This window comes from Oncorhynchus keta, chromosome 2 (assembly GCF_023373465.1).
Source record: "Oncorhynchus keta strain PuntledgeMale-10-30-2019 chromosome 2, Oket_V2, whole genome shotgun sequence".
NCBI lineage: Eukaryota > Metazoa > Chordata > Actinopteri > Salmoniformes > Salmonidae > Oncorhynchus > Oncorhynchus keta.
The window spans coordinates 67,993,702-68,019,688 of NC_068422.1; the positions used below are offsets into that span (position 1 = coordinate 67,993,702).

Here is a 25,987-nt window from a genome sequence, read left to right on the forward strand (position 1 = left end):
TGTAAAAGCAGTACGTTGACATTCAGAGAGACTTTTAGGAGGGATGTTAACTACCTCGTGGAGGGACATACCGTACACTGAACTTTAATAACAGAGCCAGTTGATTTGTTCTGACAGAGTCACATCACAGACTGGGACAGACTGGCCGAGCTTTGACCCACCTGGAGGGCACAGTTCATCATGCGGATGACGTAGTCAAACTGTTGGTGGTCCAGTATGGCCCGGTTCTGCTGGACGTGCAGACTGAGCTCCTCAGTCAGACACTGGCGAGCCGCCTTGCCTTTCAGAGCACGCAGCGCAGCCGGCAGGGTCTGGGAACACAACACAGCCTGTTTTTAACACAAATACCATGTCACACCACAACATACATGAACAAAAACAGTGGGGATAATTATCTTATTGAATTGATTTCTCAACTTCCCAGAACGTTATGTCCCAGAATTCTAGAACCAATCAGGCTACAGCCAAGAAACATAAGCTGGTAGCTCTGCAGGAGCTCAGGGACAGGTACAATAGCAGCTACAGTATTACCAGTCCAAACTGTGAATTGTTGACCTCTAGGAAATATTAATAATACGACACATTTCATACTAATGTCAAAAAATGAGAAAATGTGATGGTCATGCGTCTGGGTAATGGTTTTCACATTGGCTGTATAATGTATATTGAGGTGAAGGGTTTATAGGCTCGGGGGGTTATAGCTGGATGCATGTCTGCCTTATATAACCTGGTTATTACAGCCAGCGGTTCAGGCATAAAGAAACTGGTTCCCTTCCCATTTCATGTAGTGCACATGGGACACCCCCATCAATGTTCCTATGGGCTATAGGGGGTGCCACGGTGCGGGGAAATCAAAGAGCATCATTTACGTGTAAATGCTTTATGGGAAAAACAGAAAGCAAAACAGCTATGCCATTAACCTCGGTGTTAAAACAATGGGGTTATTTCTGCTGATAACGAGGAGATTATGAGTCTAAGTGTTTGATTATCTGTCTCCAGTGTGGCCATGTCTCCCAGCTGGGAGGTATAATTAGCCTGATAGAGTTGAGAGCGCTAACTCCAGACAGACACACACGGTTGCCTGCCTGCTGTAATCGGAGGGATGGATGTCTGTCCAGATGTCTGGGCCATTACAGACGTGGCTGGTTACGCTGTGCTGAGAGACAGGGATTAGGGAGGATGCCGTGCGTCACCTTCTCCGTCTCCTGGGTCTTGTTGTCGAAGATGAAGGAGATGCAGCTCCTCACCACCTCTAGCCTGCGAGCGCTGTTGAACACTGAGCCCATCTTCCCCATGATGGACACTGCACAGATGAGGGGTGAGCAGGTTAGGAATGCAAGAGTGGTAGAAATACTAGTTATGCTAGTACAGACGCCATTCAATACTCAGTACTTACAGCTATTAACACATTATAGACAGACTCCTGCCAAGCCATTTGTCTCACACAGGAGCAGACATAGAGTAGAGCTGATGTTTGTGTCTCACGTACCCACGGGAGGGCCGGCGGGCACCACACACTTTCTCTCTGCGCGGGTGGTGGTAGTGATGGCAGCGGCGCTGGGATGCTTGGCCAGGCCCTCCGCCAGCAGCCGCTCCACCTTCTCATCGTCCAGCAGGGGGAAGGGCACCACATGCACCCGCAGGTGGGAGCCCTCTGTGGGCCGAGGGACTTTCTGGAACGCCATGTGGGGGTTGGGATTCTCCTGTAATGGACCATTCAATAATAAAACATAGAGACAAGCACAACACTATCAACATCTGTGACGGCCATAGGCCTTGCTAGAACACTAAAGAGTACAGAAAGTGCCTAATGTGAACACTATAGCATAGAGGCCCAGTTAACTCACGTTTTTGTACAGTTGGTCAGAGAGTTCCCTCATGTGCTTCTGCAGCTTGGCAGGGCTGGCCGCCCCCTCCTTAAAGCGCTCCATGTCAAAGGCCACCAGCTACAGAACCAACGATAAGTCAGTCAAGCTGTTCCCAAACGATACAATCTCTCAACAAGCCCAGTTTCACACACAACAGTGAAATTAGAAAAACTGTTGCCAAATCAGACTAAAGCTGCTGTCTGGTTACATTAGCCATGCCTGACAGTACCTCATCAAAGAGATCACAGGCCCTGTAAGGTGGACCCCTCTCAGACACAAAGCCAGCGAAGGCCATGCCATCCAGAACCTTGGTCAGGAAGTCATTCTCGATCAGGCCTCTCTGGCCCAGGAAGGCAGTCTGTAGGGGGACAGGGTCAAAGGTTATATAATGGTAGGTACATAAAGATGTACGTTTAGGACTAACAGCTTTACTTTTCTGAGCTTCTCTTTTCTTTATTGTTATAATTTTCTTATCACATTGAACCCAGTCACAAAAGTGAAACAAATGACTGAAGATGGCTACATGCTGAATTAGCCCTGTGGTTCGTGCTAGTGGGTGAAAGAGATTCCCAGTCATCGCCTCTCCGATAAAAAAAGTGCAGAGTTTCTGTAGATTTGTGATGAATTCCTGGCCCATAATCCGAGCCATGTGGGGTACTTTGAGGGGGACGTGCTGAGAGGTTACCACGGAGACGCCGCAGACACAAACAAATACAAACCCGGCGATTTTTTTTATTTTAATTTGATACATTTCATATGGCTCATCGCAAGGCCATTGGCCAAGGCCGACAGCACATAACACAAACAAGCAGATAGCATGGTGAAGAGTCATACGGTCAGTCACTAAAGCACATCAAAAGAACACACACATGATGAAACAAAACACCTCCAAACAGCTTTATCAGACAGGATAAGACAGGATAGGAGAGAATCCTCTTGCTCTTGGATTCTCTCCAAACATTCTTTTACAGGTTGAGAGAACAAGAGTTGTTATCTATAAGATAAACATCAGCCTGCACCTATCAAATGTTATGGGTGACAAACGTGCGTCATAATCAGGAGACACATTGAGGGTGTGATGGAGCACATGCCTTCAGTTGGCAATAGGATTTTTGACCCACCCAGATTGAGTTGATCTCACCTTGTGAAAGTGGATAACCGGTTCGGAATGGATGCGGATGAGCTGCAGGCAGGACCTGTAGCCCTGGAAGAGTTGTGCAAACAGCCTAAGGAACACGGCTCGCACCTCCTTATCCTGAAAACACAAGGGAGAGAGGGGAGAGTCACCTCACAGACATGCCATGAATACCACCTTGATAATTCAGTTCACATCTTAACGTGATTATTGTACCATCTGAAGAAATGGAAAACCCCACAAAAGTTCACATTTCTGTGCTATTCATAGGTCGGACAAGAGATGAGCGTGCTATAGGAGATATCTCAGAGCAGTGGTGTCCTCCTCATATCACAAACACATGATGTTCTGGGAAAAGGCTCCATCTATTACAATGAGACATGGCCAGGGGTAAAGGTTAAAGACACTGTGTTTACTGGAATGATGGGCCTTACCAACAGTTTGAGGTTGGAGGGGGCTGTGCGAGGGGGTGGGAAGGCATTGTCAGCTATCTCCAGATCAGGATGCAAAACCTGAAAATAATAAAAATGCCTCAGTCTTGACTTATTATTTTGTTCGTTCCTAAGTACACTTTTATTGTTCAGATTACATAAACAAATACCCATTACAATAACTTAGACAAGTTACATAAGGACATTCTACAGCTGTTTACAACAAACCACGTTCTCATTATGATCTAATGTGAAATATCTAATGGGAATTTGTTATTTCCAAGGGTGAGCATTCAGCCTTTACAGACAGAGGATGTGGTGTGTAACAGGTACGTACCAGGGACAGGGAAGTCTGTGTAGTGTGTAACAGGTATGTACCAGGGACAGGGCAGTGTGTAACAGGTACGTACCAGAGACAGGGAAGTCTGTGTAGTGTGTAACAGGTATGTACCAGGGACAGGGCAGTGTGTAACCGGTACGTACCAGGGACAGGGCAGTGTGTAACAGGTATGTACCAGGGACAGGGCAGTGTGTAACAGGTATGTACCAGGGACAGGGCAGTGTGTAACAGGTATGTACCAGGGACAGGGCAGTGTGTAACAGGTATGTACCAGAGACAGGGCAGTGTGTAACAGGTACATACCAGAGACAGGGAAGTCTGTGTAGTGTGTAACAGGTATGTACCAGGGACAGGGAAGTCTGTGTAGTGTGTAACAGGTATGTACCAGGGACAGGGCAGTGTGTAACAGGTACGTACCAGAGACAGGGAAGTCTGTGTAGTGTGTAACAGGTATGTACCAGGGACAGGGCAGTGTGTAACCGGTACGTACCAGGGACAGGGCAGTGTGTAACAGGTATGTACCAGGGACAGGGCAGTGTGTAACAGGTATGTACCAGGGACAGGGCAGTGTGTAACAGGTATGTACCAGAGACAGGGCAGTGTGTAACAGGTACATACCAGAGACAGGGAAGTCTGTGTAGTGTGTAACAGGTATGTACCAGGGACAGGGAAGTCTGTGTAGTGTGTAACAGGTATGTACCAGGGACAGGCCAGTCTGTGTAGTGTGTAACAGGTAAGTAAGTACCAGAGACAGGGCAGTCTGTGTGGTGTGTAACAGGTATGTACCAGAGACAGGGCAGTCTGTGTAGTGTGTAACAGGTATGTACCAGAGACAGGGCAGTCTGTGTGGTGTGTAACAGGTATGTACCAGAGACAGGGCAGTCTGTGTAGTGTGTAACAGGTATGTACCAGAGACAGGGCAGTCTGTGTAGTGTGTAACAGGTATGTACCAGAGACAGGGCAGTCTGTGTAGTGTGTAACAGTGGTTCAGGGAGCTGGGACAGGTGGATGCACTCTGGAATCTTTATGGTTCCTCCATCCAGATCAGCTATGATAACGTCCAACTGTAAGACAGACAGCACACATCACTAAACAATCCTTTCCAATTAGTTATATTACGATTTTAGTTGTAGAGCACATTCTACATTACTATGGTAGAGCGTATAAGAGAAACTAAGGCTGAAACCTGCCAAAACAAGCTCTTGGCCAACATAGTGGAGGAGTCACAACTCCCTGAAACTAAGGGACTCAGGAGGCCGTGTCAATCGGCACTTCTCTGTATAAGGGATGTCAGCTCAACATAACATTTCCTTAAAATGTACAATGACTCATATATGAAGGACAACTACAAATACTTAGGTGTCTGGTTAGACTGTAAACTCTCCTCCCAGACCCATATCAAACATCTCCAATCCAAAGTTAAATTTAGAATTGGCTTCCTATTTCGCAAACAAAGCATCCTTCACTCATGCTGCCAAACATACCCTTGTAAAACTGACCATCCTACCAATCCTCGACTTTGGCGATGTCATTTACAAAATAGCCTCCAATACCCTACTCAACAAATTGGATGCAGTCGATCACAGTGCAATCCGTTTTGTCACCAACGCCCCATATACTACCCACCATTGCGACTTGTACGCTCTCGTTGGCTGGCCCTCGCTTCATACTTGTCGCCAAACCCACTGGCTCCATGTCATCTACAAGACCTTGCTAGGTAAAGTCCCCCCGTATCTCAGCTCACTGGTCACCATAGCATCTCCCACCTGTAGCACACACTCCAGCAGGTATATCTCTCTAGTCACCCCCAAAACCAATTCTTTCTTTGGCCGCCTCTCCTTCCAGTTCTCTGCTGCCAATGACCGGAATGAACTACAAAAATCTCTGAAACTGGAAACACTTATCTCCCTCACTAGCTTTAAGCACCAACTGTCAGAGCATCTTACAGATTACTGCACCTGTACATAGCCCACCTATAATCTTTCCCAACTGTATTTAATTAATTAATTTATTTTGCTCCTTTGCACCCCATTATTTGTATTTCTACTTTGCACATTCTTCCACTCCAAATCAACCATTCCAGTGTTTTACTTGCTATATTGTATTTACTTTGCCACCATGGCCTTTTTTTTGCCTTTACCTCCCTTCTCACCTCATTTGCTCACATCGTATATAGACTTGTTTATACTGTATTATTGACTGTATGCTTGTTTTACTCCATGTGTAACTCTGTGTTGTTGTATGTGTCGAACTGCTTTGCTTTATCTTGGCCAGGTCACAATTGTAAATGAGAACTTGTTCTCAACTTGCCTACCTGGTTAAATAAAGGTGAAATAAAAAAATACAAATAAATAAGGCTACATGATTCATAGGCAATATTGGGCAAGCTTTCTATGAATCAGTCTAAATAAAGGTATGTTTCCCTGGTGTACTGTATTGAATCAGGGTCAGAGGTGGTTCATGTCTGGAGAAGGTGCTAACGATCCCTCACCAGTTCTTGGATCTCGCTCTGGAACATGGAGTGGACCCCGATGATGAAGGGGGTGGGTGAGCTCAGCACCTCTAGCAGCCGTGACGGCAGGATGGGGATGTATGGGTAACTGAGTTTCAAACGGGAGACAACAGTGAGGAAACACACCATTTGCCAGGTCAAATTCTACATCTATGTGTGGTACTCAGTAAACCATAGAATAATCTTTCAAGTACATTTACATTCCAGTCATTTAGCAGACACTCTTATCCAGAGCAACTTACAGGAAGTGTTTTCATCTTAAAGACATTTGAGAACAGAAAACAAAGACCACTTTGGGAGGTTGTTCTGTTTTGTCACAAAATGTCAAAAAGTCAGATGGCAACGCAATCAACATGAACATCTTAATATGTTTGAACTTTCAATGGACTCATAATCAAAGCCAGCCCAAGTGTAACAATTTGTACTGAGAAACAAACAAATAACGATAATAAGAAACATTATCATTTAATTCATACTTTGTGCAAGTCGTGTCAATAGTCGAGGTGTAATGCGAACTCATGGAGGAATGTGGAGACTGACGGGCCAATCACGTACCTGTATTTGAGCGGGAACATGAGTGCCTCCAGGGCACGCGACGCCTCCCCTAGTCTCTGGTAGCTCGTAGAATGGAACAAAACCTTGTGTTCGGTCAGAACCGCACAGAAAAGACTCAGAACATTCTGGATTCCTGGCAGAAGAAAGTAGAGAGAATGTGTAATTATTGAGGTATTCGTTTGGACAAATTATTTTTTTTATTAACTGTTGAGGGTGGATTTTATTTCTAAGCTGAGCAAACAATACTCAGTAAATTATATTTCTTTGGAGTGTTAGAATGTGGTGTTTTCAATCATATGTGACTATTTTGTTGAAATTATTGGAGTAAAGATCTGTTTTGCAGAAGAGCCCGGATCTCAATCCCACTGAACACGTCTGTAACCTGTTGGATCAGAGGGTGAGGGCTAGGGCCATTCCACCCAGAAATGTTTGGGGGGAATGGCAGGTACCTTGGCAGAATTTGCAGGTGCCTTGGCGGAAGAGTGGGGTAACATCTCACAGCAAGAACTGGCAAATCTGATGAAGTCCATGAGGAGATGCACTGCAGTACTTAATGCAGCTGGTGGCCACAGCAGATAATGACTGTTACTTTTGATTTTGCCCCCCTTTGTTCAGGGACACATCATTCCATTTCTGTTAGTCACATGTCTGTGGAACTTGTTCAGTTTATGTCTCAGTTGTTGAATCTTGTTATGTTCATAGTAATATTTACATATGTTAAGTTTGTGAAAATAAACACAGTTTACAGTGAGAGTCAGATAATTTTTTTGCTGAGTTTATTATACACAGGCGTACAAAACATTAGGAACAACTACTCTTTCCACGACAGACTGAATCGGTGAATCCAGGTGAAGCTATGATCCCTTATTGATGTCACTTGTTAAACCCATTTCAATCTGTGTAGATGAAGTGGAGTAGACCGTATAAAGAAGGATTTTTAAACCTTGAGAAACAGATTGTGTATGCGTGCCATTCAGAGGGTGAATGAGCAAGACAAAATATTTAAGTGCCTTTGAACGGGGTATGGTAGTAGGTGCCAGGTGCACCGGTTTGAGTGTGTTAAGAACTGCAATGCTGCTGGGTTGTTTAAGATCAACAGTTTCCTATGTGTATCAAGAATGGTCCATCACCCAAAGAATATCCAGCCAACTTGACAACTGTGGGAAGCATTGGAGTCAACATGGGCCAGCATCCCTGTTGAGCTCTTTCAACACCTTGTGGAGTCGATGCCCTGACAATAGGAGGCTGTTCTGAGGGACCAAAGGGTGTTCCTAATGTTTTGCACACACAGTGTATATAATTAATGATAAGTAAATACAATCTCAAAAATAGCCAGAGGAAATGACAAGCTATGAGACGATATAAATAATATGTCAAATACCAATATGACAGTCCAGTCAAATTCTCAAGTTTACAGTTCCTGTTATTGTTTCCTATCAACCTAGTGGTAGACCCATCCATCACTCATTACAGAGATAAAGACAACGGCACACTGGCAGACATATCTGCAGTCCGCAACAAACTGAGGTCCCTGATTCTGTGTCTGCCTCCAGCTCAGATAGACCCTGATAAACAGGAATGGGAACATGAACATTGTCTGTTCCGTTGTTGACTGACCTGGATCTCTCACAGCGACATAGGCTGGTTACATTCTATGTCACCTCAACATGACTTCCTGTGTGGAAGTGTATAGGTCTGAGGGGACTAACCTGGCATTTTTGCACTTGGCAGCCAATTAGGTTTCACAATGGCCTCCTGAGGTAAGCAGCCTGGCTTGTTTAGTGCCCTTGAGGTGTTTACATATCTATGGGAAACAGCAACACATTTCCGACCCTAAAAAACAAGAGACAGACCGGGCCAAGACAAAGGCAGCAAACAACAAACAGCCTGTCCACGGCCTGTCCATTCTATCCCTTTGGGGGCCACACTTCCTGTGCAGTGTGACATGTTGGACGGACATTCCTCTGGGATGACCTCTGGACACAGTTGTGCGTGGACATGCTACACGTTTCCTCACCACCCACTAGGTCTGGGCCTTTTCCCCAGGTCTTGTTTGGTCATAAGGTGGACAGAATAACTTAGTACCTGACAGGCTGGGAGAGAGACAAAGTCCATCACACAGGGGTGGGGGTGGGTGCAATGTAGCCTACTGTAAGTTGTACTGTATTTCATGTTATAACTCAAATCTGTGTTTAATCATTTGTTCTTACAGATTTGACTGACGGTCATGATGAATCACATGCATTTAGCATGTTACACTAAAACACATAACTTTAAATAGGGGAGGAAAAGAGGACACAGGCCAGCCCACATGGAGAGCAAATATGTTGCAGATTCATGGAATAGAATCATGGAAGTATGAGAGATTATAAATAATGAGAGAATATGTTCTGACATATGATCCAGACTTTGGGCTGTGCAGCGGTTGCATCGTCACGATACTCAAACACGCGCAGTGTTTCCCCTATAATTTTTTTCCCGGCGGCAAAGGTAGAACGAATGTGAGAAGGTCACTTGTGATGACATTAAGAAAGGACATTCTACCCCCAAAAATGAGGAAAATAAAACATGTAAATGTTGACACCATCAGAAATAACCTTCAGCTCAACTGATGCAGCATAGTGGCTTTAAAGCCCCCATGCAGTCTTGGTAAAAATAAAAAAATCTATCAATCACCACTGTATGTCTAATAAATCACTGTGTTTTTATTTAATAACTCCAAAATATATTTATAAGTTTTATCCCTGAGGCTCCTTTGGCCCTTGGTCTGAACGTGTGGACGTTAGGAAACAAATTGTTTCGATACTGTATTTACATACACAGCCCTGATTGGGCTGATAGGATGGTCTCGACTCTCGAGCCCCGCCCCTTACCTAGACGAACAGTCATTGGTCTATTATAATCAGATCACATTGTGATGTAATCATGTGGACCAAAAAGTTCCACCTGAAGACGCTGAAATTCCAGGAGTATTTCCCCCCCGAAACAGCTCTTACATAAAAGGCCATTATCATAATATTCACAATTTCAGAATGTTATTTTACCTCAGTGTGGAAATATATATATTTAAAAAAGGATAATTACATTTTTAACTGCACAGACCCTTTATGAATAGGCTGAAGCATGGGGTTGCCCATCTGCATTTACTTAATTGAAAAATCTCAAGACTCTAAATGCAGCCAATGCTACTTGGTACAAATACACGTTGTAACTAATCACACTCGGATCTTAAAATTGCGTCTCGGCAAAGATAAAATCTATAAAAAAAAGCATAGAGGGGAATGGACACACTACTGTACACATCACAACACACAGACACATTCCTCCTGATGGTTGGACTGAGCTGCACAATAACAGGCCCCATGTCCTCCTGTGACTCCAAAAACAGCTGTCTAGACCTGAGGAGTTTAGATATATCCTCTATCAAACTCCGGGTAAATTCAAAACTTAGGAATGTCAAATTTAGAGAGACGTATGAATTTGGTCAGTTTTATTAACTTTGTGGACTGTTCCTGGATAACATGTGCAGTATTTGGTAACAAAAATAAAGAAGGTGAGGACTGACGCAAACCATGGCTGAGGACAATGTCAAGGTACAGGCCATCTCTGTGTTTATCCAGGTTGGCTACAAACACATGACTTGAACATGACCCTGCTCACTTGTGTATCGGTAAAGTGCCCCCCCCCTACTCCTATGTGCACGTCCACTGCTCGCTGTCAAATTAAACACAAAGGAGCATGCAAACTATTATTGAATTCCTCAAGGGGTTCAGGGCCTAATGCTTACAAGAAACATAATCCATTTAGTTTTGTAACACATTCTTCTAATCACACTAAAAATAAGGGCCTATTTCCATTTACAAAAAAAAAAGCATCAGAAAAATTGGATTGGATTTCACTTATTTACGAACTCGCCCCCAACATCAGCCCCTGGAATGTAGACTTGACTTCTGCAGTGATTTGTGTGTATTAGAACCGCATACTTGAGTCCAGTGTATGCACGAATGCAGTGAGCAGGAATTTGGGACAATATAAGGTAACCACGTGAAGCCACCAACCCACAGCAAAGCTATGTCATGTGTACAAGAATGCAAAACAGACAAACGCAAATCCTAGTAAAGGAGGAAACATACAGTGCCTCGAGAAAGTATTCACACCCCTTGACTTTTTCCACATTTTGATGATACAAAGTGGGATTAAACTGGATTTAACTATTATTATTTTCAAAATTCTTCAAGCTCTGTCAAATTAGATGTTGATCATTGCTAGACAACCATTTTCAGGTCTTGCCATCAACTTCAAGCAGCTTTAAGTCAAAACGAACTCGGGAACATTCACAGTCTTCTTGGAAAGCAAATCCAGTGAATAGTTGGCCTTGTGTTTTAGGTTATTGTCCTGCTGAAAGGTTAATTCATCTCTCAAAGTCTGGTGGAAAGCACACTGAACCAGGTTTTCCTCTAGTATTTTGCCTATGCTTAGCTCCATTCCGTACATTTTTTTACAGTGAAAATCTCCCCAGTCCTTAACAATTACAACCATAACATGATGCAGCCACCACCATGTTTGAAAATATGGAGAGTGTTACTCAGTAAAGTGTTGCATTGGAATTGCCTCAAACATAACACTTTGCGTTCAGGACAAAACGTGGTGAAATCCCTGAACGGTTTCCTTCCTCTCCGGCAACTGAGTTAGGAAGGACGCCTGTATCTTTGTAGTTACTGGGTGCATTGACACCCCATGCAAAGTGTAATTAATATCTTCACCATGCTCAAAGGGATATTCAATGTGTTCAATGTTTTATTTTTACCCATCTACCAGTAGGTGCCCTTCTTTGCGAAGCATTGGAAAACCTCCCTGGTCTTTGTGGTAGAACCTGTGTTTGAAATGTACTGCTCGACTGAGGGACCTTACCGATAATTGTACGTGTGGGGTACAGAGATGAAGTAGACATTCAGAAATCATGTTAAACACTATTATTGCACACAGAGTGAGTCCATGTAATGTATTATGGTTGAATACTTATTATGGTTGAATATTTACTCAAGACATTTCAGCTTTTCATTTTTTTTAAATTTGAAAACATAAAAAAACATAAAAAATAAAAATCCACATTGATATTATGGGGTATTGTGTGTAGTAGGTAGGCCAGCGACCAAAAAAATCTACATTTGATTAATTTTAAATTCAAGCTGTAACACAACAAAAATGTGGAAAACGTCAAGGGGTGTGAATACTTCCTGAAGGCACTGCACATGTTCATTTGTACAGCATCTAACCCAACTGCTTAGTGGCTATTCAGTTTGAGAGTTTAAAATTGTGATTTGGACAGATGCTTTATTCATAACCATGTGATCATCCGCATAGTAACTCTAAACCTCTTAATGTTGGAGTTGAACCTAAAAAGGTTTAATACCATCAAGGATCAATACCGGATAACCTGTCATACAACTAAGCTACTTACTAAAATAAACAAAGAGAACGATGCAAACAATATGATTAAGAGGGATGTTCCTAATATCTGGTACTACAGTTCGTATTCAGCTGTCAGGTTATTTGAGCCAACCCGCGTAAGCATGTTACCAGGAAGCATAAGCTAAATTACAATGTGAGCTGTGTATACTGTGACTGTACGTGACCAACAGGCAGAGCAGCATAGAGCTACTGTACTGCAACTAAGTTGACCCGATGCAGACCAGACTGTAAATAACGGAGGGAACATGATGGTGCCATAAAGTGGAGTCGGGTTCATGGAGTTTGGGTTTGACTGGTGGTACTGTAGTGTAGTAATGAGGAAGCAGAAGCCCAGTGACATACCAAGTTGCTGGAAGAGCAGGGCCACACTCTTGCATGTAACAGGCAGGTTGTCATTCAGAGGGGTTTGGATTAGCTGTCGGTCGCCAGCTCCCAGGGAAAACAATTTCTGTGGGGAAAAACACCAAAGTGAAAAGTCATACGTTATATGAAAAACCATTGGATGGGTCTATCATAGAACTAGACAAGACTGTACAACAGTTTCAGAGACTGACATTTTTTTTCAACAGACATCAAAACATGTTTTCATGGTAATGTATATATCATTAGGAAACTGAACAAGACTGTAAATCAAAACAAGGCCAAAGGTCATATACGCAAGGGAGAAATGACAGTACAATGGCAGTTAAGGGATCCACTGTGTGAGTGTTTTTTTGACGATCTCCCAGAAAAATGAATAAAACACGTGTTGTTGAACCCGATGGACATCGCAGCTGCATGACTGAATTAGCCTTTTGAATCAGTCCGGCTGCAATGGGAGAAACCTCAATTGCATGTTAACCTAAATTTCACTGGCACGGCACAACGCCTCTGCAATCCATTAGGGACAGCAGCGTCCGTCGCTGTATCCAGTGTGGCTGAGGGTAGAGAAGTAAGCGCACAGTGGAAACAGTGTGTTCGCATGAACGCAATCAGTACGTCTAATTCAGCTAAGCCAATGTTCAACGGAGTTTGGCTTTTGACCTGACAAAGATCCTAGTGGATTGAACCATGGTCAATAAAGGTATTAATTGGGATCATAGCCTTTCAACTGAGTTTGAACTAGCTAGAGAACAACTCTCTGTTCCCAGATTCATGACATTCCTTCATGTTTGACAGTCTGTTGAAGGATGAGTCTGTTCCACTCCTGAGGTTTCTAACTCATGTTGTGTCACTACAGCCGAAAGCCCTTGGCTCTGCGGGGAGCGGCGATAGTTTGAGGAGGAACACTGGCATGTGTTGGTTGGTAAATTACATCAAAAACACTCAAATTACACTAAGGTTCAGGATGTGAACTTAACCATGGGTCACATTCCTTCCCCTTTACAAACACAGATGAAATATTGTCCCGTTTTTTAAGGCCACATTGATCACTATTGTCTAGACTTTAAGGGAACAGACCAGCGTAGGGTTTTGGTTATACTGTAGGACAGCTTCAGATGTGGGTTTCAATAACCTAGTGAGATGTGAAAATATAAAAACAGGCCCCCTACTTTGTTTTTTTTCTACCCTAGTTTCACTAAGTAATGTCATCAGAAGAGCAGCTAGAAAAATAAAATAGTATTATGAGGACATTTCTGCGCGCGGTGGTACAGCAATCTATGGCACCATCTAGATGAGGAATGCATGATTGAATGGAAAGCAAACGCACATGGGCAAAAACATTACTTCCTTCCTCACTCACACTCCACTTGTAGGAGACTGAAACTATAATAAGCATCAGGCCGTCAGTGGGTAACCAAGCACCTTGTGTGGGTCTAGCAGCAATATTAACCAAGACTGACCCCTAGTTTTGGGTGGATTCATGCCTCTGTGGAGAGCAGGCCAGAAGGGTTGAGAGATGGAGGTATTTGAGGAATTGTTTGCTTTAGTAATGCCTGTTTACCTGGGAGCCGCCAGCCACAGGAACCATGCACGTGAAGAGGTTGGAAACCAGCCCCTCCAGGGGGAACGGCAGGCTGTCGACGTACACCGTGTAGATCAGGCCCAAGCAGCCCTGGGGAGGTCAGGAGGAGACAGACACACAACCAGGTCAACCAGCACACTCACATACAGATGTATCGCAAGATACATACACCCAATCACAGTTTCATGCCTAAATGGACAATCAAAGACACTGTGTTGGAATTCGTTATCTAATACAATCAGATTTATAGTATTTTATATAATATTCCTAATATTCAGCTGACATGTGTGGTTTAATGGCAAATCCCTGGGCAGAGCAAAGCTAAAAAATAAATGCTAAAAGAATATTTGTGTCGGAGACATTTGAATGCCAAAGTTGAATACTGTAGTGGTCCAGTGGAGTGCCTAGGGACAGGAGAAATCCGCTAAGCCCCACTCTGTTCTTAAGTGAGGGATTGGCTGGATATCCTGTCCTTGAGTACTTGCAGAATTCACTCTATAAAGCCAATATGTTCATTCTCCGCACACAGGATCCAACATGATGCATTCTATCACCATCATGAGACAATCGATAGCGCAGAAATGAGTGCATTGACTACTGTTTATCATGCCAATGCTAATTAGATAAGATAAGTGAACAGTCACAAACCTCATGAATAGGACCAAGAATGTTCCTGGCCAGGTCAACTATAGATAGCAAATAAACCCGCAAAAACTGAAATGACCACTATGCATGGTCATCTGACATCTTGAAAGGAACCTACTTTAGTCAGGAATTAATCAGATATTATCATGTTACCCGGAATATTTCAGGATAATCGAGCCTGGAGACCAGAATGAGACTTTTTGGTGCAAAAACGTGAGCGGGCTGGATCAAGCCATCCTCTTCCTCATCCTCATCTGCATCGGTGGTCTTTGTTCCCTGAAACAGCAAAACAGAAGAAGTTATTCAAATGGGAGAGTTCAACAGTGATATGGGGGTGAGTTAAGACCCTGTGTTGTGTAACCTAACATAGCAGGCGTAAAAGAAACGCCTGAGCAGGGACAGAAACCTTTTCCTAACCCGCTGAGGGTGGCTCTAGTGTTATCTACTGTACATTCTACAGTACATCACATACTGTAGCCTATGTTTGGAAACATGCAAGTGCCACCCCCTCCTCGATAATTCTGATTTATTTATTTGACCTTATTTAACTAGGCAAGTCAGTTAAGAACAAATTCTTATTTTCAATGACGGACTAGGAACAGTGGGTTAACTACCTGTTCAGGGGCAGAACAACAGATTTGTACCTTGTCAGCTTGGGGATTTGAACTTGCAACCTTTCGGTTACAAAAAACTCAAAATCGTGTGTTTGCAACCTTTTCATGCACAAAAAAACTCAAAATCCTGTGTTTCCTCTGCAATGGGATACAGATTTGAGTTGTAAAAAATCTTCTCCAATGTGTAATACCCAGTAAAACAGATACTCATCACATTTGAGGAGTTGAAAGAGCAACGAGGATTTTCTTCAAATCACCATGGGGTTCATAAAAGATTACTGAGCCCAAAAAAATAGACCATAAAACATTATTTTCATGGAGACCGTTTGAACGAAACCCAGGAGCTTAAGAGGAGTGTCATTTACCCTCCAGAGTCACATACTGACAAAAGGCCAACCATAAATAAGCAGTGAGATGTACAGTATAAGAAATCAAGTCAACTATGCATCAAGTCACATTACTCGGTTTACTAAAATAGTTGTGAAAACACTAACAACAGAGTATGAATAGGCTACGTCCAGTCTGGACTTTACCCATACTGCTTTCTCATCTGTTCAGTTGTTTCTTCACAAAATAGGTTATTTATTTTAAAGACTACAACGTCATAACTTTGGTTCCCTGAGTTGAGGAATAATCTTTTGTGGTTTGGAGATCATTCTAAACTACGGCTACAAACCCAGAACTGGAGGTTTGAAATTCAAATGACATTTCCTACAAAACCGAGTCACAAGATGTAATCAGTATAGAAATAGCTGTAATAAACCCCCTGAAGCCTGATTATTCAAATTTTTTCTCCCATAACATAGAACCAAAGATTATTAAAGCAAAAGCTGCTCGATCTCCGACACCTCTGATCCAGTAACCACACTGGAGATAGACCTAGGCCTACCTGTAGGATATTAATCATTCAGAACCTAGCCATAATACGATGCAGACATTTGGGTTGGAAGGACATGGCGTAATGTACTATAAATAGCAATTGAGTGACCACGTAAACTAACAGCATATGGGTTAAGTCATTAAGGTGAATGACTTGAACAAAGATACCTCCCCACTCCTTCCCAAAGTGCTCCACTGGGACACAGAGGTCAAGTCTCAGTGGTCTCGTCTCAATCTGGTTCCAATTGTCCCATACCAGGAGCCGTCAGTCCTATCAGTTTACAGAGATAGCAGCATAGCAGCCTCACAGGGCTCGTTCCTGGCTAAACTTTTTATCAGAATCACATATATTCCTTCAGACAATGAAAACATGCCACAAGAGCTCTGGCATCGTCCAAGCAGGGGACACAGGATCTAAATATCTCGTCAGATGGGAAACACATTTCTACAGCATTCGGAGGATTTTGTTCAATTATCAGCAAAAAACACATTTCTGCCTCTCGAATCCAATCACAGAATAAAGCCACGCTGGTTTAAACACAACAGGGTAAGGCTCATGATAATGCCCACGTAAATAAAAAAAATAAAACATTTAAAACGTATGCTGGCTTACAAGGGTCTACGAAAACCATGTGTGCCCTTTTCAGTAAAATGCTTTGCAGACTAGGCCCAATATACTGTACTAACCAAGTTAGGTGTATTTGAACACAGGGCACCTCAAACTAGTGTTGTCACGATACCAACATTTCACTAACAATAAGATACCAGGCCAAGTATCATGACGGCACAGAGAATTCTGATTGGCCTCTGATTGACCCGTCCCCCGACAATTCTTCACGTTTTGTAAATGTTATGCATGTAGTACACAGAAACCTGTCACTGATATTCACACTTCTACTCAATAAAACAAATATTGAATTTAAATTCTCACTGTTCACTGTCTACTGCATAGAATGGCTAAGTTCCTCATATTTTCAAAGGTCTAGCTGTGATTTGGCTGGAGGAATGGGAGGAAGGAATGAATATACATGCATAATGATCTGCATGTCATTGTGGCAGTAAGGGGAAAACACTGCATGAAACCTTGACTCTTCAGTTAACAGACAAGACACACACTCCCTCGGTCTCATTCAAACATCTCTCTCACACACACACACACACACACACACACACACACACACACACACACCTCTCTCTCTCCTCCCACAAACATGTACACACTGCTCTCTCCGTCTCCCTCAAACACACACCACTCTCTCCCACACACATGTACACACTGCTCTCTCTGTCTCCCTCAAACACACACCACTCTCTCCCACACACATGTACACACTGCTCTCTCTGTCTCCCTCAAACACACACCACTCTCTCCCACACACATGTACACACTGCTCTCTCTCTGTCTCCCTCATAAAACACACACACACACACACACACACACACACACACACACACACACACACACACAGCTCTCTCTCCCTCAAACACACACACCACAACTCTCGCTCTCCCACAAACATGTACACACTACTCTCTCGGTCTCCCTCAAACACACCACTCTCTCTCCCACAAACACATTGCTCCCCACTAGGGTAGCCTAGTGGTTAGAGCGTTGGACTAATAACCGGAAGGTTGCAAGTTCAAACCCCCGAGCTGACAAGGTACAAATCTGTCGTTCTGCCCCTGTTCCTAAGCCGTCATTGAAAATAAGAATTTGTTCTTAACTGACTTGCCTAGTTAAATAAAGGTTAAAATAAAAATAAAAAATTTAAAAAAATGTAAGGAACACCAGAAAGAGAGATTATGAATCCTACTTTTGAAGAAGACCCTTTTCCTTTCTTCCTGGGCCAATCAAATTTGCCTTAACCTACTGTCAAGTTACCAGTTAATTATAGGACTGAAAAACATTGTTATCAAAACAATAATTAGCGGCCTGGGATTAGTTTAAAACGATATGGTTTGTGAAATTTGAAATGAGAGAGTGCAGGAAGGAAAAAAGGCTGGTCCGGTAAGAGCTGCTTTCTTTGCTGTAAAAGTGCAAACACGACTGTTACAAAGCCATTTCTACTCTGTTCCTGCTGCAATGACAGTTGCCTGTACATGTAACAACAGCAGAATCCGGGTCTACCATCAAAGCTAAATTATAGTTTTTTAAACAGACGGAGGAATAGATGAGCAGGAAGAGCGGACGGAGAGGAGAGAAGCAGGTGAGTGGTGGCTGGAAGGGGATGTGGCTGGCCGATTACAGCTGCCACAGGTGATGTGCGCATGAACGTGAAGTGGACATTATTGCACCTGCGCATACAAGAGACTAGCATTGCTTAAATTCAACTGAATGTCTAAACAAAACTGACTTCATAAACATTTGATAATTTTTGTAGTATTATATGAAACGGTAGTACGGTATTCTAAAATGTTGGCATCATGATGTTTTGGTACTGTGGTATTACCGTGATACCGGTATACCGTGCAACACTACCTCAAACTACTTTAGCATCTTGCTAACCTTGTTAACAGTGTAAATGTGAATATTGAGAACATAGGTCCTGGCTCTGGTGCAAACCTTTGCAGTGGATGGTATACTATATCAAGCTGGTCCCTAAACCATAAGATACAGCAACAGTCACCTACACAGTGAGAAACCAGCCCCACATCTGTCCAGTGTGTGATCCAAACTCTTATCCTTATCTGAGCCATTACCAAGTGAACAAAAGGGGTCTGGGAACAGTTCCTGGAAAGAAATCAAACCAAAACAGAGAGGTGGGGCCATGATGAAGAGGCAGTGAGGTGACCAGCCACATTTAGCCCTGTAATCAAGACCTTTAATGATCCTGTATTAAAGTCTGCGATGACACTGCACTGATCGTTATGGGTGGCCTTCGCCTCTTCTCCCTCAGTAGACCGGCCGGCGTGTGAGGAGGACAGAAAACAAATAAGGGATGATTAAAGTCTGGACACGGAGGAGAGGGTCCTCCGGGGGGGTGGGGGCGTGAGCAGAGTGGACAGCTGCAGGACATCACCGAACAGCGCCTGACAGGGGAAGTAGTCAGACTATTGCAGGGTCGGTTACGTGACCATCCAGCCCAGGCATAGACCAGGCCCGGCTAGAGACCCAGTCACAGCTAACCTAGCCGTTATCCCACGTATTTAATGAAGGATGTGGTGGTTTATACCTTGTCAGGCCAAGGCTTTGTTTGAAACCCACATGGAAAATCAGTGGTTCTGCATCCAGGCACAACAAGGGATGTTTGTGTAAATTGGTCTGATTCATACAGTACACTGTGTGATAATAAAGGTTAGAATTCCACCGGAATTTATGTAAGAGGATATGATCAGAATATCAATTCCCTTTTTCAGAAGGCTCCTTGAATAAACATGACTAATGGTCAGAAGAATGGGGCCTTTCGAAGAATGTCAGATTTTCGAAGAATGTGACTAATGGCTATGGTTGTCATGTGTTTTATAAGAGGCAGGGGACATGTCCTGTTCTTGTGACAAAATGCAGCACTTCAGAGACCGTCTGGAGGGTGATGTCGGGCCATTGTAAGGAGTCATATTCTTAAACACAATTAGACATCCAGCCAGGCATTCTGTGTAATGTATCAGGGAAAACCTTGAGAGGATTGCGGTCGTTCCAATAGTTTATTTCAGGGGTTTGTGAACTTGTGCGGAAGAAAAAACATCAAAGACAGAACTGAATTCATATGAGGATGGGTGCATCCAAGAGGCAGTGCTAGAGGGGATGAGATGTCAGCTCATTGGATACATATTTTGTCCCATCACACTAAAACCCTTCAGTATGTGAAGTGCTGTTCAATTCATCGCAATTCATCCGGAATGCTGTTATTTTCCCACTTTAGTGGGTTCTGGAACACATTATGCCGTGACACATTCCTAGTAGTACAAAAATGTGCCATGCAAGAAAACATGTCAAAAACAAAACAATTACAACACAAGAAAAATATTTAAAAATCCCAAGAATTAACAAATAGCCCCTGCTGGATACTCGGAATCAAGTATTCATACAGAAAGAGAGAGTAGCTGGAAATGATAAAGAAATTAACTGCTTATCAAGAGAAGCATCATGCTGCCAGCCGAGGCAGTAGGCACTATCTGCCATAGCGCGGTTCACTTATTTTGCCCTTATGACCCAGATCCTAAAGAGGACCTGCAGGGCGTAGTCCTATTCAGCATGTGTGTAAGAGTTTAAAAGGCATGAAAAAACACCAAATGTCAAACCATACGTACAGTGGCTTGCGAAAGTATTCACACCCCTTGGCATTTTCCCTATTTTGTTGCCTTACAACCTGGAATTAAAATATATTTTGGGGGGGTTGTAGTATCATTTTGATTTACACAACATGCCACATATTCTCAATTGGATTGAGGTCTGGGCTTTAACAAGGCCATTCAAAGACATTTCAATGTTTCCCCTTAAACCATTAGAGTTTTGCTTTAGCAGTATGCTAAGTGTCATTGTCCTGCTGGAAGGTGAACCTCTGTCCCAGTCTCAAATCTCTGGAAGACCAAAACAGTTTTCCCTCGTGGTTAGAGCGTTGGACTAGTAACCGGAAGTTTGCGAGTTCAAACCCCCCGAGCTGACAAGGTACAAATCTTTCGTTCTGCCCCTGAACAGGCAGTTAACCCACTGTTCCCAGGCCGTCATTGAAAATAAGAATATGTTCTTAACTGACTTGCCTGGTTAAATAAAGGTTAAAAAAAAAATAATAATAAAAGAATGTCCCTGTATTTAGCACCATCCATCATTCCTTCAATTCTAACCAGTTTCCCAGCTGACCTGTTTGGAGAGCTCCTTGGTCTTCATTGTGCCGTTTGCTTGGTGGTGCCCCTTGCTTAGTGGTGTTGCAGACTCTGGGGCCTTTCAGAACAGGTGTATATATACTGAGCTCATGTGACCGATCATGTGACACTTAAATAAAGTCCACCTGTGTGTAATCTAACTAATAATGTGACTTCTGAAGGTAATTGGTTGCACCAGATCTTATTTAGAGGCTTCATAGCAAAGGGGGTGAATACATATGCATGCACCACTTTTCAGTTTTTTATTTTTTGAACAAGTCATTTTTTTCATTTCACTTCACCAAATTGGACTATTTTGTGTATGTACATTACATGAAATCCAAATAAAAATCCATTTAAATTACAGGTTGTAATGCAACAAAATACAAAAAATACCAATGGGGATGAATACCTTTGCAAGGCATGGTATATAACGGATTGCTTTGAATAGGGCAACTATGGGTAAGCTGTAAGAGATATACATTAGATTTGCTATAATATTTTACATAATGCCCTTGTAAGTGGCTTTGGCTATAACACTAAGATATGCATGTAGGGGGGTTGGGGTTGAGGAGTACAACAGGCCATCTCACCTGCAGGTTGACCTCTGCCTCGTAGAAGGTGAGGCAGGAGCAGTAGTGTCTGTCTGAGTCGATGTCCGTCAACACCACCGTGAAGAAGGTGGGAGCTTTCCTCTCTCGGGACAGCCTCCATCCTCCTGGCTGGCAGAACTGGAAAAAACACAAAGTATAACACACCATTATACATGAGCACCTGTACTGGAACTCTAAACAGGAACACAGTCTGACCTCAGGTGCAGATGAAATGGGCACAGGCAGAGTACAGGGCAGGCAGAGTACAAGACACCCAGTGGCTTTTCCAGAGTGGTTACTGGAAGCCAGTGTTGTTGTGTTGAGAGCGGAGGCCGTATTCTAGCCGGTGTCCCCAGGAGAGCCGCTGCTGGTAACCCTTCAGTGTGAATAGGAAGGTATTACGTTAGTTAGGGGGCCATTGACGCCATTGTGGAGAGGATGCACAGGATGTCCTGTTTCAGTGCATTAGTGCTACTGCTGAATACTCTCACCACAGAGAGGGAAATGGCACTGGTTCACGTTCCTCACAGAGAGGGAAATGGCACTGGTTCACGTTCCTCACTGCTCGTCAGAGGGGTTTGATATCTGTCTGATTCTAGCCCGAAAGAAAAGTATGACAAAAAGGTACTGAAACCAAAAGTACTGTCTTTTACTGTGAAACAGTAGGCTGCTATGTACTCAGTTGGATAAGCATAAAAACGTTTAGGATAAGATGAACATGACAAAAGTAGGATTGTATTGGATAACACTGGGATTAACATGAAGAATGTAATAGTGGATACTTAAGCCAACTCTGGTTGTTCAAGCAGGAAATCCCATGTTATCATTAAAACATAAACAAGATAATGACTAATTGACATAAAACCCCATGTCATAAAAAAATGCACCACTTCTTCCTTTTTCTGGGATAAAACGTATCAATTCGGGATCATGTTGTTTTAACTTTTACTCCACTACTGAACCATCTCAACTTGATTTATAAACATTAGAAATGACACAGCAGAAAATAAATGTAATCTAATGGGAACATGAAGTACTGGTGAGCAAGAGAAAGGGAGAGGGGACAGAGGGGGGGATATGGGAAGATTGAAAGAAGAGGAGTGCAGAGGGATAGAAAAGAGGTGTGAGGACAAAAACCATACAGACCTAAGAGGAAAACAGAGAAATGATGAGGATGATGGAGTGTCGAAAGCAGCATGTGAGAGGCAGGCAGGCAGCCAGAGTGAGTAAATCTTGTGCGTTTGTGCTGGCATGGCTGTGGGACAGTATTTAGACTGCTCCTCAGGTGTTTCACTGGAAGAACATTGGACTGACAGAGGGAGAGGAGAAGGGGGGGAAGAGAGGATGGATAGATGGATGGACGGAGAGAAAATCTAATGAAAAGAGAAGGTGGGTGGGTGGTGTAAGACAGGATGAGAGAGAGAGGAAGAGAGAGAAAGAGAGAGAGGGGGAGCTGTGCTTGACGCCCAGGGGCTTGAACCAGGATGCCACCTTCCACCAACAGACACAATTGACAGCAGGAAATCTGGAAAAGCTGCATTGTGGGGGAGTGTCATACATACTGGGCCAGGGCCCAGACAGGACCCAAGGACAATTGAAGATAACTGTGAACACATCCAAAAATATTCAAAGTATATGTCATTAATCACTGTCGGAAAGGAGATAAACAGCTTTCGGACCGCATACCTTGGGAGATAAGCAGAGATATGCTAAAATGGGGGATGGAAGCAGAGGACTTTGTGTGTTGTGTGTGTGTGTGTGTGTGTGTGTAGGAGGAGGAAGGGGGTCTTGTTTTGCTTAAACAATACCAGTGGCCATCTTCTGCTAAGTTGTTATGCTCACGCTACCACGGAGGTCTGAGGAGAGGCTCTGGACTGGGTTCAAAGACACTTCATTGGGTCCACAGTTTACTTCTACCTCCCCCTCCACGTGCCTGGTGGCTTAGGTAGGCTGAATAACAGCCAGACAGTCTACTAAATAACACCAATGAAGATATCCTATCCCTCTTCACGTGCCAGTGACTGACTGGAAAGCAATCATGTTTTGAAGGATTTCTCTCTCTGCAAATATTAGCTTAGACTCAAGTAGCTAGGCTTACTAAGACGTCTGAATAGAGAACAACCGGCTGAGTAAGAGTTGACTGACAGGGACTTTAGTCACAACACCGGAGATGCTAACCTGATACACTAATATCAGCACCAGTCATTAGGGTGGAGAGAGGTGGAATGAGGAAAAGGGGGAAATTGAAGAAAAAGCAGAGTAGATGAGGACTAGTGGGTTTGATTCCCGGGACCAACCATAGGTAAAAAGTATGCATGCATGACTAAGTCGCTTTGAATAAAAACACCTGCTTAATGGCACTGTAAATTACACTATATTATTATATTAACCAGAGGACAGGGAGGAGGATGACTTGCATGAGAGACACAACAAAAATAAGTCCAAGGACCAGTAGCTGTCTGTCTAACTGAAAGGAGCTGAAAACTTACTCTACTGTCAATCATCCCATAGTAGGAAGTGCATCCAAGCATGCCCTGAACGTGTTGTCTCTCCTGCTGTGTGAGGGCCTATCTGCCAGACACACACACACACACAGAGAGAGAGAGAGCAGAGCAGTGATTCTAGGCACCACTCCAGGTAGCAGCTCCAGGGAGCCCCTGCCTGCCGCCAGCTGTGACTGACACACACAGTACCAGCAAACTGTTTGGAGAGATCAAGCAAAATATGTTCACTGCAGTGCAACAGGTGCATGGCTTGTCAAGAAACACACAGTGCAAGAATAAACACATATGCATGGTGTAAACGTACTCGACTACACTTACACACCCACGTAGCCCATATATATGCATGGTGAACAGAGACACACACATACACACACACACGCTGAGTCACGGCGAGGACAGTCCCTGGTCTCAAATTAGACCACAGTCAAGTGACAATGGAACTCATTGGCTAACCGACTCTGGGATCTTTGTCCTTTTGCACATTGTTGCCCTACCACCGACTGAGCTCTCTGCATCATGTGGCTCTGTGTGCCGTGGCTCCCCCCTAGTCCACCCTTTCAGAAAGCGACACTAGATCTGCAACTTGACCTGCTAAGAATCGGCACAGAAAAGCATGGGGAACAGTCCCACTGAACTGAAGCCTAGTTTGTGGTCAGAGCTGTATTCTAATAGTGTGAAAATGTACTGTATGCCACTGTAATAACTGCCCAGGGGACAAACAAACAGCTATGCTGTGGGCACTGGGGCTGAAACTCCAGACCGTCAGTCAGGGACACACACACTGGGCAGTCTTTACAAGACACCCAAGAAATCTGATGCAACCATTTCCCAGTGTCCTCCAGTTGAAAACATGGTATGAAATGGTACATCGCCACACCACAAATTCAGATTTAAAAAAAATACTGGTTTCATAGTTTGACTTCCTAAGTTGATCAGTTCCAAAATGACATGGCCAAACAAACAAACATCAAACACACTCTTCACTTCCTCTGTATGGTAATAAAATGTAGACGTCTCCTCCCTTCTGAGCATTAACAAATGTGATGCAAGACTGAGCTGGGTGAAAGAGAAGGACGTCTGGAAGTGGAAAAAGGACACGATGATGGGAAAACACTTTCCCAACTCCTCCGACAGGAATGAAGAGCATTCCCAGGGTGGAATCTCTCCAACACAACATTCTCTCTACAGTATGTCGCATTAGATTTAACCCGGGTTTATCTGGTCGGTTCTGATAAATGAGAATACTACACGAGAGCAACAGTTATTGAGATCAGACTTTGTCTGAATTAAAGACTTTGAGGAGACTTTGTTGACCAAACACATTCAGTTCTATTATCCAGAAAGAGTGGCTGACTTGGTAGGTGAATCATGCACAGTGGAAAGGTTGCAAGGCAACAAGGTATTTGTAATGAAGGACAACATCCCATTCAGACGTGCCTACTCAAACGTAGTAACAGTAATACCGCAATGTGGCATGAACACAAAACATGTCTCCAAAACAAAGTGCATCCAACCGATGCCAGTGAAGTGCTGACACAGTCTGAAAGCAAAGTGATTGCCAAGACTTTGTGGTCAGGACAAAAACACGACAACAGATGTGTTGTGTACGCTCCCCTCCCTTGCTCCCCTCCCTTGCTCCCCTCCCTTGCTCCCTCCCTTGCTCCCCTCCCTTGCTCCCTCCCTTGCTCCCCTCC

The 25,987-nt window shown here is 43.5% G+C and overlaps 1 protein-coding gene across 4 annotated transcripts in view; it reads right to left on the reverse strand.

Moving 5' to 3' along the window:
* Nucleotides 1-25,987, reverse strand: part of LOC118379017 (myotubularin-related protein 13-like) — a 162,922-nt gene that overhangs the window by 77,093 nt on the left and 59,842 nt on the right. For all 4 annotated transcript variants that reach the window (XM_052481246.1, XM_052481248.1, XM_052481247.1 and 1 more), the window contains exons 3-16: nt 21,790-21,927; nt 15,057-15,179; nt 14,238-14,348; nt 12,656-12,761; nt 6,842-6,974; nt 6,266-6,374; nt 4,725-4,838; nt 3,438-3,515; nt 3,010-3,123; nt 2,098-2,226; nt 1,848-1,946; nt 1,490-1,703; nt 1,194-1,303; nt 162-311 (exon numbers count right to left, since the gene is read on the reverse strand). In XM_052481246.1, coding sequence (XP_052337206.1) covers nt 162-311; nt 1,194-1,303; nt 1,490-1,703; nt 1,848-1,946; nt 2,098-2,226; nt 3,010-3,123; nt 3,438-3,515; nt 4,725-4,838; nt 6,266-6,374; nt 6,842-6,974; nt 12,656-12,761; nt 14,238-14,348; nt 15,057-15,179; nt 21,790-21,927 — 1,728 coding nt within the window. The remainder of the gene's footprint in view (nt 1-161; nt 312-1,193; nt 1,304-1,489; nt 1,704-1,847; nt 1,947-2,097; nt 2,227-3,009; nt 3,124-3,437; nt 3,516-4,724; nt 4,839-6,265; nt 6,375-6,841; nt 6,975-12,655; nt 12,762-14,237; nt 14,349-15,056; nt 15,180-21,789; nt 21,928-25,987) is intronic.